We start from the raw sequence: 15,106 nt of genomic DNA, 5'->3' as shown, positions 1-15,106 counted from the left end.
CTTCCCCCTGCAAATGAGCATTAAGAGCCTCCACAGACCTAACCTGATTGTCAACCTTGGACTATGCACTGACCACAGAACCGGTTAAACCAGCCACATCTTCACCCAGCGCTGAGCTGGAGCTGAAAAATGCCCCCTGCGCCCTCCAGCCTCGAACTCCACCACACGGCTATTGAACATGGCCTAGAGCAGTGTCCAATGGGTCGATCGCGATCGACTGTGCCAGTAGATCGCCTGCCATTGATAAAAAATCTTTTAAAAAGATGACGTCATGTCACGCGTGCGCGGTCGACCGCGGGAGCTAACGGAAAACGAATGCTGATGCTAATTAGCGAGCCTTGCTTACCAACGGATGCATTTACTTTCATTCAAAAGCAACCCAGGCTGACTCCAATCTGTGCAAGTCATCCAGTAAGGTAAAGAATGTGTGGAATGCATGACATTTAACTGCCCCATTGACTGTTAATTAATTGTTGGTTAATTGTAGGTAAATAAACATGTCAAGATTTCACTCTGAAATGCAAGTCAAATTTGATAAGGACATTAAATCACTGAATCACATACCAAGTAGCTCAAAACTCAGGCAGAGCATTGGAGTAAATTGACTTTCCTGCGTCTGGTGCCGCTTCTTATTTACAGCAGCTCAGGTTGTAGCTTGTAGGTTGAAAGTCACGGACCGCTGTCATTTTACAAACCAACCAATGGCGTGTAACCGCTGGCAGGAAACTGCACCATGTTACCTTTGGGTTCCAGAAGTTACCTGACTGCGGTGTACAGGGCAAGAACCCCAGTACCTTGGGCTGACAACTTAATCTAAGGCCCCAACAATAGCAGCAACAGTTGTGTACTCACAGATACAGGATACTAGAAAAGATCCACAGTCTCTCTCCACAATGATGTTCTTTAAATTTAGCACAGGCTGCAAAAAGGGCTTGTGTGTGACCTGACGGGAGTCATGCATCAGATCCGAACTCAACATTAGCCCAGGGATTCAAAGTGGTCAATAGTTGCATAGTGTTAAGTGACTGTAACTCTGCAGTGTATTTGAACTCACCTTCAGTAAATACAAGCACAACGGTGAAATAGCCGCAAGTTTAATAGTAGAATATATTCCCAAAACACACACGTTTTTTTTAGGGCGCTTTCTAAAGATATGTGTTTAAATACTGGTACATCACACTCGCTGGAAATGAAGTAACTAAAACAAGCAGGAGTTGTCACTGCATCTCTTGGTTAATTGGTTTAAAACACACTCGAAATCTTGTGCTCAGCTGCAACTCTTCTTCATTCTGAAAAAAAAAAGGAAAATACTGACACTCAGTTTGATTCATTTACTGACTGCTCACTCAAATGTCTCATCAGGGTTGAAACTACTAATTTAAACCTCCGTTAAATGTCAATACCTCTGACAATCAGTGTCATTAAGGAGTCTGCTGTCCCCAGTTTGTTCTCAATGACCACTTTGTATTCCCCGTAGTCTTTGGGTCCCACCGTCAGTATGAGCAAAGAGCACACGCCACACACGTTGCGGATGTGGTAGTTGGTGTTTGTGCTCAGGCTGATATTGTTGTGGTACCACGTCACTCGGGGAGCCGGATCCCCCCAGACTGCGCAGCTCATGTGGCTCTCGTAACCCTGTGGAGCCGTGCGCGCTTTCAGGGGAACGAGGAATGATGGTTGTGACTGGAAGTCAAGGGGTTTTGTTTCAGGCCTGTCAACTTGGAACTTTCCTGGAACAAAAAGACACGCAAAGTTTAGGGTTACATATTCAGCCGTAATTATTCGAGGTGGAGTATATTCCATTTCTAAATACAGTGTTTTAGACAGCATCCAGGCCATGCTTTGTTGTTATATATATTCTTAATATGATTATACAACAAAAGGTCAAGTTAGAATCTAAGTGTTATCCTGAGGAAACCTCTTCAGGAACCAGAATTGGTACTTTGGCTGAGCAAACACCATTCAGTGAGTAGAGGTAGCTGAGAATGGATTCATTTGTCTTGTGTGATTCAGCCCAGGAATCCAACCTTTTTGCTTCATGGTTCCAAACACAGGGGCCTCGGAAGGTGGAGAAAGACCCATGTCATTCTTAGCAAACACCCTGAAGTAATACTCCCGTCCAGGCAAAATATTGACAACTGTGAACTTATTGTTGAAGAGGTTGTCAGCCACTGTCCTCCAAGTGCAACGGAAGGAATCGCGCTTGGACACCATGTAGTGGAGTCGGTCATCCCTCGTCTCGTCTGGAGAGGACATCCAGGACAGAGTCACTGTTCCTGGGATGTTCTGATCCAGCTCCACTGGACCTGGAGGTTTTGGATCATCTAAATCCAGATTTACAGAGACATCATTGGTCAAGTTACAAAAGCGTATCTACTTTGCAACAAACAGATCGTGCAAATCCCGGCAAGGTTCTTCAGTTCATTGCAATGTAAACCAAGATTCACCTGTGACTCTGATTTCAACATTGATGCTCTCCTGGCCCACAATGTTTTTGACAGTAATGGTGTAGATGCCACTGTCAGACCGCTCGGATGTGGTGATCAACATGAGAGAACCTTTATCAGAGTTGGTAATAGTTACATGTCTCGGCACTGGAGTTCCATCCTTTAGCCACAAGACGTGTGGCAGCGGGGAGGCCTGTGGTTGGTAAGGTAAAATATACATTTGCTATTTGGATTATATACCTTCACAGGTAATATTTTAGGAGGACAACGTCTTGCACGATACCTCAAAGTTGACATTCAGACAGACCGTGTTCCCGGATCGTACCACTACAAAGTTCTTCATGTTGCGATCTTTAAACTTTGGCCTTACTGTGAAGGGCAGAGATTGGAATATAAATGTTCAGATTCTCGTAACTATACAAGAGCGTTAGCCTTACATCTTTCTTAAGATCATCTTCTCATTCTTGGATTTCCTTCTTGATTGTCTGCGCTGTATTGTATTGTGCATTCAGTTGAAGCAAACGCTGTGTGTTTCTACAGTAGCCCGGAATGGACGCACCATGTGGACAAATAATCTTACCAGGAGGAGGCATGGCAATGACATAAGTGTCAAATCCTTGAGGTTCTCCATCGCCTCCATAATTTGTGGCAATGGCTCTCACCCAGTAGCAGGCCATTGCCTTCAAGCCAAGCACGGTGTAGGAGGTTAGAGTAACTGGGTTGGCATTACAACGGCTCCATTCAATGTTTTCTATTGGTCTGATCTCCACATAGTAGCCTTGGGCTTCATCCTCCACCCCTTTCATTTCTTTAGGTTTAGTCCAAGCCAGTGAAAAGCTGCTATAATTGGAGGATGTTAACTTCAGGTCTCTGACTTTGCCTGGAGGTTCTGAAAATGTAGAAGTTATTGAGGGAGATTATCGACTCAACGTCTCCATGCTTGTTGAACAGAGAGGTACAGACAGCGTGATACATGAATAGTGGAAACAACGACAATAGGGGACAAGAATCCAGTGCGACCGGCTTACTCATTGGATCTCTTGCGATCACTGTGTCACACGGGTTACTAGGATCTCCAGCACCAGATAGGTTGATAGCAGACACCCTAAATTCATATGCTGCCCCTTCAAAAACATCAGTCACTGCATACTTTGTATCTGTGGAAAAAGAAAAGTTTTTTTTGTCATAATACTACAAATGTTGTTTAATTCTGTCGGCGAGTGCGTTGGATGTATATTTCTCAATTCTGCTGCATCGTGATGCTGACAACAATTCTGCATCAATTCAGTGGCAGAACATATTCGTTTTAATTTTTTACTCAGTTTGAGTTGAGCTGCGTTTTGCGTTCATTAAATGTAGCACTCGTTTCTCTCCGATCGCCTCTGATCTGTTTTGAAACACAGCACTCTGCAGTCCGCTAACTTGTTGCTCTGGCCACCAACATTATATGCCCCGTTTCAACAATGTTGGGCTGAAAAAACGTACATGCTGGCTGAAAGGACAAGCATCACAAAACTACTAATGTCCAATGTCTAATGTACTGCGGTGGTTAACACAAATACTGGTATTAAAAAGATGTGCTCAGATTTTTAAAAGCTCTTTCTGAATAAAACCGTTCTCTGAGGCAAGTGAAGATTCCCATCATTAGTATCCATTAATATTCACACTGGTTATTCTGTAGCTTGCAACCATAGGAGTTGGATACCTGTAATGGGCCCCTGTTGATTTACAAGGCTCCAGTAATTTGTGCCTTTCTTGTTCTTTTCCAAGTTGTATCCCACAATAGTGGTTCCTCCAGTGTCACATGGAGGACACCAAGCCAGATTGATGCAATCTTTAAAGGCGCTGACCACTTGTGGTGGTGCTGGCGATCCGGGATAGCCTGTGGAGGAAACGTGACGTATTCTGTCATATGTTACAATGTTCTATTGTTCATTCTTTTTCCATGAAATTAAAACATGTCAACCCCAGGACACCATGTTTTAATCGCCAATAAGTACAGCAGCACAGTTAAAAAAATGTCTGAAAAGTATAGCGTGATTTACTAGAAGAGTTGTTTGTTTTGTTGTTAATTTGGATATACACTCGGTGTCTGTTTTCATCTACACTTGTGTGAACTCCTCTGGGAGCTGGATGAGGTTGAAATTTCCTCTAATTGATGCAAAATTATTTCCGTGATGCATTCTGAGAAGGTTTTCCATCGCGGCAAATGATTAAAGCCAGTGCAAGCATCAGAAATGCACTCAAAATGATAATCCTCTTGTTATATATATAATAATATATAATATATATATAATAAATAAAATGAAATCATGAAACAAATTAAACTGGATTGAATGAATGTATTCATCTCTTTGCTTGTTTCTCTCTTGTTAAACAGCCAGAGTGAAGCTAAAGCTAAAGACTCACGCAAGACGCCTGCTGCGATGTCCCCCGTCTGCAGGTGGTCACTGACGCCTTCGGCGTTCTTGGCTCTGATCCGGTAGCAGTATCTCCTTCCGGGGTTCACATCTGAGTCTTTGTAACTCAAGATGCTGCCGGGGATCTCACCGAGATCCGTCCATTTATTGCGCCCGACTTGTTGGCGTTCTATGGTGTAGCTTGTGACTGGGCATCCACCGCTGTGTTTTGGTGGTTTCCATTGAAACTCAACCGATGTCACGGCACTTTCTGTAACGTCCAGCGGCCCCTGTGGGGGCGTGGGTTTGTCTGTTGATGAAATGAAACTAAGGTTGTACAGGGAAAACAGGGAAAAACTCTCGTATGGAAACTTGGGTCTCTTTTTGACAACTCACCCAGCACGATAAGTTTGGAAATAGCTTCCGTCGTACCAAATTCATTTTTTATTTTTATTTTGACCTCCCCACCATCTGTCCTCTGACACTTAACAAGGCGTAGTTTGCTCTCATTAGCGGATGTTTCGATCTTCACATTGAGAGCGGGCAAAAGCTCATCGTCATCCTTGTACCACTGTATAGTCATCGGAGCCCCACCTGAGAACGGCATCTTCCATTCTGCATTTTCACCTGCCTTTATAACGACTGCCTTTGAGAATTTTCCTAGCGCATCCTCATCAATTATTGGGGGATCTTTAATGTTGGAGAAAAAAGTATTCGTCAAAAGGCTCAAAGCGTTTCATTCAAAGAATGATTTATCAATTAATGCCAAACTATGTTATTGATTTTTTTCTTTTTTCTGACCTTGAATGTTAAGAGTTGCTTCGGATTTACGGCCGTCGGCTTCAAAGCAGTACACAGCCGCGTCATCTTTTTTACAGCAATCAATTACCAACCTGTGACAGGCCCCGTCTTTGATAATTGTTACCCCATCCTCATTGGTCAGCTTTTCAGGTAAAAAGATTCAATATCCATCACACAAACATTCAGACAAATGAAACAAAGCAATGCACTAATACAGTTTCTGCATGCCAGGATAGATGGCAGTAGTCCTCTATATTCAACATCCTCTAAAAATAATTGATTTACCAGCTTCCCATTTTTATACCAACGCCCCTCAGTGGCCTCGCTGCTTAGTTTGCAGGAGAGCTCTGTCCGTTGCGCGATGTTAGCGACAGTGTCCGACAGTCCACAGATGAACTGAGCGCCGCGATCTGCAAGTAGGAACAAAGGGAACATTGTGAAATCATCAAAAAGCCTGTTTATTTAACGTGTTCTTTACTTCTGGTAAATATAAGAATGTCACCCTCTAGTGGTCAACATACGGCACTGCGCTATATTTAAATATCATTAAAGTCCTTTATAATTGTTAAGCTACAGAAACATGATACTACTATAAATATTGTACAGTTCATTTTCTGCCGCCCAATTAGTTAGTGAGTTATGTGTTGTTGCATAAGCCAAAAACTTCCTGCATCCATCTGACATGTAGTCACTCCACAGGGTACTATTCGAAAAAGTCTTCAAAAGTCTTTTAAACAGTAGGCCTCCATCATCTTTACTTGGGCCCATACTATCTCTCATGTATGTTACTTTATGGTGGGACCAACTGCATTGTCTTGTCAAACCTCCAGTCCGATGGCTTGGAATAATTTGAAGACACTTCCTTAATACAGCTCTAGAGAGCTCAGCTGAGAATGGGCAGTACGACAACGTTGTGTCACTTTATTATTATATAGATCTCCTTATTCGGCCTTCGCACAATGCAATGACTTTACCTGCAACTGTGTCGGGAGCCAAAGGGCCAGCTCGTCCCTGCTTCTTTTCCTTATCATCTCCATCATTTCCTTTATTTTCATCATCATCTCCTTCTGTCAGGAGGTTCTTATTCGTGCCGTCGCCACCATCATCTCCATTGTCTCCATCCGTCTGGCCTCCGGAACCATCACCAGACCCGTCTCCATCCCCTCCAGCTCGTCTGGCTGCCTCCAAGTCGTCTTTCTGTTGCTGGGCCTGCTGCTCCAGTGCAAGTTTATTCAGGCCATCCTGATTCCCTCTTTGGGTGTCCTTGTGTCTTTTATCATTCAGATCAGCTGAATTACAGCAAAGATATACAGGTAGGGGTAACAAATGAATAACTTTTTTTTTCCCACCATTTCATTCAGATATCAAGCAGAGAGTAATGCATAGATCCGTTTAGCTTAAATACAAGATGTCCCACCTTCCACTTTTAGAGAAGCACAGCTGGATTGTATACCAGCAATGGCATAATAGGCTCCAATATCCTCCTCGTTAGAGTTTTTAACTGTCAACGTGTGAATTAGATTGTCCTCCGAGACAGTGATCTCATATTTGTCCCCGTGTTCAAGTGATGATTCCTGTTTTGACCAGGTGATTCTTTTGAGCGGTGTTGACAAGACACACTGAAAGATGGCGTCTTCACTTTCGGAGGCCGTCACGTCCTTAATCTTGGCTACGAACTCCACAGCAGGCACTGAGGGAGGAGGGAGGGAGGATGTGGATTCCTGCATGTGCATCAACTGCCATCCGGTTTGCTTACAGTTGCACCAGTTATATTTTTACCTCGAAAGTCAGTTGAAAGGACATTTGCTTCTTCAACATCGACCTGGTAAAATCCAGCATCTTCTGGCTGAGGATCTTTGATGCTGAAAACATATTTTTTCCCTGAGGTCTTAAGGCTGTGCTTTGAATTTTCATCGTCTCCGTATGGAACCATTGTCCCGTCCTTTTTCATAGAAAAGTGCTTCGATTAGATTTTCTATTTCCATTTCTTTCTTTCTTTCTTTTTTTTTTTTTTTTTTTACAGTTCAACTCACCTTGTATAAGTTGATTGCACTGTTGGGGTCATGCAGTGACATGTCGAAGCCAAACTCAGCTCTCCCGTTTGATTTGACCTCTATTTGTTTCACATTGTCCAGTTGCTCTACGACCTGAAAAAGAGAAAGTGAAATGTTATGTCCGATTTTTTTCACTGCTGAATCTATGACATTTCACCATACTCGGCCGTCAATGGAGCATAAATGTTCTCAAGATGCATTAAACTGGCGTGCCTTTGGGCAAACCGATCAACACAAACCTCGGGAAAGAAATCCTCCAAATGATTTTCCAATGCGCAGTCCCCTTGCAACCGTAAATGTTTATTTTTTTCAGACATCCGGTAGTTTAACTTTCCTTTGACATCCCTATTGGTAAATGGTCCGACTATTTTATTCAAAAAGCTTCACCACTACATTATGCGAGGTGCCGCTTGCCCATGAGGAGTCTAATTGATCAACGCACGGCTCCTCCACTGAGCCATGGACTTTTTATACAATACAGAGACGCGGGAATGAGTTCTAAAACTCACCGCTTCTTTGTCTCGAAATCAATGTTTTTTTAATGGCTCTTTGATTAATGCATGAAATAAGGTCAGCGGGTAAAACAAACTAAAGCGTTTTTAATGTGTTCTTTGCTTTTTATTTCCATTTCCGTTACAACCAGTACACATATTTCTGAGAATCAATCAGCCAAAGACAAACGACACAAACCGTTTGCATATTTTATTATTTTTTCTTTATGTATAGCTAATGGATCTACGAGTACACACACTGCTGACTTCTTGGTTGCTTCATTTCTGTTTTTTGCAAGATTGTATAGAACCGTCTGACATTGGCCACCTAACAGCTTGTTGAGTTTGTTTTCTGAAGCCTTAGAGCACAATGCACACAGTCTATCAGATAGAAAAGTAGTGCTCGATGGTGTTGATCCGCTCTCCGAGTGCACCTTTCTACTTCTATCTGCTGCTGTGTGTATCTACACTTCAATGTGTACAACGCATCATTAAAGTGGTGTTAGAGGTATCTGCTGAACAAGCCTGAAAGGAACATAAACGTGTATATATAATTATCTAATATGTAAAAGAAAAACAACATTCATTTTTGTTTAAGGAACAGGTGTGTACTTGAAAAAGAAGTAATCTCTGCAGAGATCTATTTTATATTATTAATGAAACATATTTCCAGTAAATGACTTCAAAGACGACAAAGAGCCTGTAAATATGTTTGAATCGTGTCTTTCTAGCCCATTCCTCTTGTATTGTTCATTGACATAGATTAGAAGTGTATTCTCTATCTGGTGAGGCATCCTTGGCAGAACAATAATCGAGATGCTCTGCTGCAGATGATATTTGGCCACCAGGTCTGCTATTCCACCTTTAAAACACTTTATAAATGTTAATATTATACACACAAAATGTGCGACTTTCCTTAAAACCTCACCAGCAATTGTGGGTTAAACTACCTGATATAAACTTTATGGTCTGTTGTCACAAAGTGCATGCAGTACAGTACCTTTGCCTGCTCGTCATTCCTTTCTTTTTTCAGCTGGTTGAGTCTCTTCAGCAACCAGCGAAAGTCGGAAACACCAAAGTCAAAGCAGATTCTTTCGTAGTCCTTCTTTGGTGCACTGATAAGCAGCTCCAAGAGCTTAGGATCAATTTCCCCCTCTTTTTTTGGCGGGAGCTGTTTCTTTCGGGTGACGACAACACTGAAAGGAGAAAGATGGAGTGAACTATGACATATGAAGCACTGCATAGTGACAACAAAAAACAAAAACACATGAACTCTGACCTCAACTTACGTTTTTTTTAGCATTTTTCGGAAATCTTGGGGTGCTTCGCCATTTGGTGACAGAAAATGAGAATCAATTTGTGAGTAAAAAATAAGATACAGGGTTTTTTTTTTTCATTGCAAATACCCTACCCTTGATTAAATTCTATAAATGGCTCTACATAAACATGATAAATGTAATACCTTCTTTGGCTTTCTTCTTCAGACCACCTGGGGAAAAAATCAACAATAAATTCTTAGTGATTTGTCAAATCTCCAGTATATTGCATTTTAATTTGATTAACCTTTATCAAACATGATCTAGTCTTTTACCTCCAATAACATTGAGAGCCGCAGTGCAAACAGCCATTCCGAACTCATTGGTGGCAAAGCATTTGTAGGTGTCGGCCTGGTCCGGTTTTACGTTGACAATCTGGTGGAGCGATATTATCACGAGATTACATCTTTTAAGTTCTGTCTCTGGTTGAGAACAAATCCCAATAATTCAGTGTAAAAACAATTACAGGAAGGGGGATTTTAATGTATGTGAGATACGTGAAGAGCATTTCCTTTAGTCTCTCACCTCTAGAATGTGCTCTTGGGCTCTTCCGTCGTATCGGGTCTTGTATTTCTCCGGGTCATCGACCTCGCCCTTATTACGGCCCCACGTCACGGCCGGCGCCGGCTCTCCGCTGACCACGGCTTTGAAGAATATTTTTTTCCCTGAAAAACAAAAAACAAAGGCAGCGAGGCAGCGATACAGTTGTAGACGGTGTCTCGTTACGTTGTCGTAATCAAAGTTTGTCGCGGGTTTTGTCGCTTGCCCTCTTGAGTGGTCGCAGCCATTGGTTTCCGGGTGAAGTCGGGCGTTGACTTCCCTGCAGGCAGTGACTCCACATACTGGGTGATCATCACCCCGGGGACCCTTGACCTTTTCTGGATGGCCACTGTCGAACCCAGAGAACAACAGTTGAACTCGTTAATGCGTGCGATCCGTAAGAGTTCAGTCCTGGTTGACACGGCGACACCCGTGTCCCAAAAATAAAGGTTTAATCCTACAGGAGTGTTTCTATCTTTCTGTGAGCAACAGTGATCCGATTCCCATGCTGGACACGGCGTTCGGTCTGCGAGCAGCGAGAGTGGTTTGTTACCTCGCTGAGAAGTTGAATGTTTGCAGCCTGCAGCTCTTCATCCAACGGCTCGATGCGGCTGCTCCTCTTTGTCATTATTCCCTGCTACACTTTAAATTGTGCCGCTGTCTGGAATGGCCTAGTATGAAATTATAGCACTCGGTTTCCATCCCACTGACAACCACATTGTTATTCCTCTGACTGAGTAATAAAGTCCAGTCACGTTTTTGACAGGTCAATGCTTTTAGTAACATTACCGTAAACATCAGTTATATCCGAGGTTTGAAGAACGGTCCCTTCACAAATGAGTTGGTTGCAGTTAAGCTAGAACTTCACAAGAGGTCAGTGTTTCCCTTTGATTGGTCAGTCATTACAGCGGCCACATCTGCAGTTAAACGAATTTTAACTTGTGCTGATGTATTCTGGACAAAGCTACATAAAGTTATTGTATAAATGATAGAAAATCAGGTAAGTACATTATATTATGACAAGGGAAATTAACAGCACTGCCCCCCCCCCCCCCGCCCTGCCTCCGTGGTGCAGATGGCACATAAAAGATGGAAGCTGACACATTTGGTCAATGTTATTCCTCTCTTGGATTTCAACTGACTCAGCATCCGACAGTAAGTTGATCCAACAGCTGTTGAAATGAAAAACTCCCACTCAGTTACTCCCGTTTCTGCACCAGCGCGTCCCGCGTCGTAACGACTCCCATTGGTTCATTCAACCTTCGGGCCTTAACGTGCGACGAGACCTCACTGCTGATGGAAGAATCGGTTCTTTGAGCCACGTTGACCACATCTGTTGTCCTGGTTTTGTTGGATGTTCACAACCATGTTCGGGTTTATGCGACACTCGTGCATATCCACACTTGAAGCCCATTCTGATCCATTTAAAAAAAAAAAAAGCCGTCTACAATTGACCCTTCGCTAAGCGCCCCCCCCACCCCCCTGCTACCTTATCGGGCAATCGGAGCTACCATAGAGCCCACACTGTCGTTAAATATGATCTATTTTAAAAAAAGAAACACTTTAAGGAGTTTGTCATATGAGTGATCTTTCCGGGACACCAAACTGATTCAGCTGGAAAAATAGGTAGAGAATATATAGATCGACGTTAGAGGCTACAGATCTGATTGTTAAAGTGAATCTAAAGCTGGCTAGGTCTTCATTTCCCCTTACGGTCATTAACAAAACAAGAGCAGCGCGTTATTCAGTATGCTTTAATCTCGTTTAAGCCTCTACATTCGGTCCTTGTTGTCTGACCAGATTTAGTTGGTCAATGTTTCTAAAGTAGTTAAATCACGTTTTTTGTATCCATCAATCATTTTAGCATGTGAGTGTTTTCATGCGTCAGATCCTCAACTTGTTTGATTTCGTAGATACTGGCAGTTAAAATATGTCCCGCGTTTCGGCGGGGAAAAAGAAAGCGCAGTTATTCCTTTTAAACGTGCAAGAATGCACCGAGATGGTGAACTTCAAAGCGGAACCAGGTCCTATTTTTTCTCCCGAAATACACGATTTGCCATTCCTGACATACAGTAACCTCAAGGGTTGACTTATTATTTCACTACTTCTAATGTGTGTAACTTTTAGGTGACCCATTCTTCATTACTTTTCCACAGCAGACCTTATATGTTGAATATTCATCGAGCTGCGCGTGTCTCCTCTCGGGGGACGGCTCTGCGCTCGTACACTATATCATCTAAATGCAGGCGGGATTGTTGCTCCTCCTCGAGTATTGATTCACACATAATCCAAGTCTGGTAGGACAGCGTTCCGTCGTTTGACTCAGCACACCGATCACTCCCGGCAGTACTCAGGACACTTTCGGTGTGAATTTGTCGGCTGTTTAAAGCAGATCCACACTGAGTCACTAACAGGAGAAATCTAGAATGAGCGTAAATAGTTTCACACCCTGTCAGAGCTTTTATCAGAGTTATACAATGATTCATACGTTTCTTGTGCTTCATATTTATTTGTGATGGACCACACTTCTTTTTGAAGAAGCAGTATTTCTGAAGGCAAATGAAGCTCAAAGTATCTTGCTTTCTGCTTTGTTTTTTTATTTCTTCCTCTTCATGTTTTACAATTGTATGCAAAGCCATGGCAGAATAAAGGAAGGGATTTTTCTTAATTAACTAGTCTGTAAAACGTTATAAACAATTGCAAAAGGCTTAAAGGGGATAAGGACTCATTTTCAGGTTGTATTTTGGGTTGGCGGTGTGGTGTTACGTCTGCGTTATCCTGCACTCTTTTGCAGGATGACATGTTGAATCACAAGTGTTCTAATCCAGGCAGCGAATCAGCAGAATAACTGTTGATAATCAAAGAATATTTACAATAAATGCCATTTTAATACCCATAACTCCTTCGGCCAGTTGTTTGCTAAATACGTGGAATTTAACAAGGAGACAATTTATACCAACCGCACCGCATGTCCTTGCACAAAAAACGGAAGGGACATAAATAAATACTTTCCAGACTTACCTGCGGCTTTTGGGTCCTGGTTGGTTTTTGAACTCATTGCCGTGTTGTTTGGTTACTAAGAGTTTCTCTTCTGGCTGAAACACAAAGACGACACGTGATGATTGTGGTTCTCTTTTGTCCGTGTTCAAAACCAAGTGTATCACGTCACAATTTTCATGACCGACATCGAATCGTATCCAAACGCGAATCGTTTTTAAACTCTGGTGTTTAAAGACTGTAAACCAGAAAGTATGATGTAAATGGTGAATCTAGAACTACATTTTTACATTTTTAATGAGGCGAGTTATTTGCAATAAAGGTTCTTGCTGCTAATGTGTTTTGCACAGTGAGTATTTTTAATTAATTCAGGGAAAAAGAGTGCTGAGGCAAGTTGAACAAAAACACTTTGGTGTCGGGAAATTGTGTTTTTTTCATGAAAACGTCTCACATAGTTGCAACTAATAATTATCTTCTCAAAATCTATGTGTTCACTAAATGTCAGAAAATAGCAACAATTACTTCTATCATCTTCAACATGGTTTCATACGAATGTTCAACTAATTATGTTACCGTGTGGCGTCAGCCTGTCGATGCGGGGACGACTCAACCCTCCCCCCCACCCCCCCCCCCCCCCCCCCCACCCCGGCCCACCACACACCCACACACCCGCGTGACGCTAGCCGGCACTTGGAGACGAGCTGGGACACAGTAAATGTGGAATGTGAAATTCCACCTAGCGGCTGACTCTGCCTGTGGAGTCGAGTGGCTTTAACGGCCTCGGCTCCAAACATAGCCGCGGGGCGGAATGCCTCACAATCAAACTGTTGAGCCGACGCACGAATACGTAAATCTTAAAAATGATGTTTCGCATAGTTGGCCTGGTTGTCGACTGACGGCAAAAAGACTGGAAGTAAACTTAAACTGGCTGTGCTGGGCGATCATGTGGATGTGTTCTTATGTTGGATGGCTAGAAAGCACCGTGATTCATCAATTAAGTAACAAACCCGAGAGTTGAATCCATTTACACAGAATCTTTAGGTCGAGTATCACCTGATGGCAATGGCGTGAAAACTGTTACGGATTTTAATGAGAACTGAAAGGAGCTGTATATCAAGATAAGGACCATAAGTATTTTTACAAGCCCCGGTGATTTTAAGGACCAAAAGAATATCAGACCTTAATCATCTACAAACCAGCAAGATGTTTATATTACTGTTTTAATGTGTCACACATCCATTACTGTCTCCTGCTCAACCGCTTTGTTAGTCATGGGCAGCCAGTTGTTAACGGCCCGTTCGTGACTGAAATATGTAACACGGTTTACATCTTTGACGTATTACAGCGTGATCGCAGGTCCGTCCACGTGTTTTGTTCTTTCACAGGGACTCATAGTTCTGCACTGTCACTGCAGAACTTTTGATGAATAATACACTAAATGTGGTCAGGATTTCTTTTTCTACCGCTGTGCCTGTGGCAGTACCAGCAGTAGTACACATAGCAGGAGTGTATTTTGCCGGTTCTTGTTGTTATCGCCCACGTTAGTGATGCCAGGCCAACAAACCAGCAACGCCATATTTTAATGGATGTATAAAATGCACCGAGTCTTTGTCTGCAGGTCACTATTAAAAAAAAACATAAAAAAATGTTAATCTGATTTTTCCTTTCATTGGGGTGAATAGCTTTTTGCAGCAGCATGATCAATTATTTTGAACAATATCTGGTGTTTATCGATGATCAACCAATCCTTCTGGTTATCTTTTTGAAAAGATGCACAAAAAACTCACTGTCTCATGTCAGATTTAACATGAAGGTTTTCTGTTTTCTTTCAAAACCAAAGCTGCCTTTCTGTTATGCAATATTTAGATAATCCATCCTGCAAGAAGATGCACCATCTAAGAAGCTGTCGTTGCGTTTGGTCTGGATATTAATGGCATGAAAATGATTGACACAACAAACTTGGCCCCAAAAAAAAGAATCGTACTTACGTTCAGTTCTTCTTCGTCTACGTTCCGCTTTTTGTCTTCAGCTTTTGAACTCTTCTCCCTGTCCCAAAAAAAG

At 42.4% G+C, this 15,106-nt stretch overlaps 1 protein-coding gene across 1 annotated transcript; it reads right to left on the bottom strand.

The window, feature by feature from the left end:
* Nucleotides 1-1,078: 1,078 nt before the first annotated feature.
* Nucleotides 1,079-13,137, bottom strand: LOC120835842 (immunoglobulin-like and fibronectin type III domain-containing protein 1). Its single transcript, XM_078092870.1, has 21 exons — nucleotides 13,070-13,137; nucleotides 10,034-10,397; nucleotides 9,784-9,883; nucleotides 9,655-9,681; nucleotides 9,482-9,515; nucleotides 9,193-9,388; nucleotides 7,681-7,794; nucleotides 7,427-7,589; nucleotides 7,065-7,337; nucleotides 6,622-6,936; nucleotides 5,933-6,057; nucleotides 5,648-5,789; nucleotides 5,243-5,536; nucleotides 4,153-4,329; nucleotides 3,476-3,604; nucleotides 3,028-3,336; nucleotides 2,731-2,816; nucleotides 2,448-2,640; nucleotides 2,028-2,324; nucleotides 1,404-1,730; nucleotides 1,079-1,289 (listed from the first exon to the last, which is right to left on the bottom strand). Exons 3-21 carry the CDS (start codon nucleotides 9,818-9,820, stop codon nucleotides 1,285-1,287), a joined length of 3,243 nt encoding a protein of 1,080 aa, XP_077948996.1. The 5' UTR covers nucleotides 9,821-9,883; nucleotides 10,034-10,397; nucleotides 13,070-13,137; the 3' UTR covers nucleotides 1,079-1,284.
* Between the last annotated feature and the right edge of the window lie 1,969 nt (nucleotides 13,138-15,106).

This window comes from Gasterosteus aculeatus, chromosome 17 (genome assembly GCF_964276395.1).
Source record: "Gasterosteus aculeatus chromosome 17, fGasAcu3.hap1.1, whole genome shotgun sequence".
NCBI classification, from domain to species: Eukaryota; Metazoa; Chordata; class Actinopteri; order Perciformes; family Gasterosteidae; genus Gasterosteus; species Gasterosteus aculeatus.
Note: the sequence above shows the minus strand (reverse complement) of the source record. Positions and strands in the feature narration are given on the sequence as shown.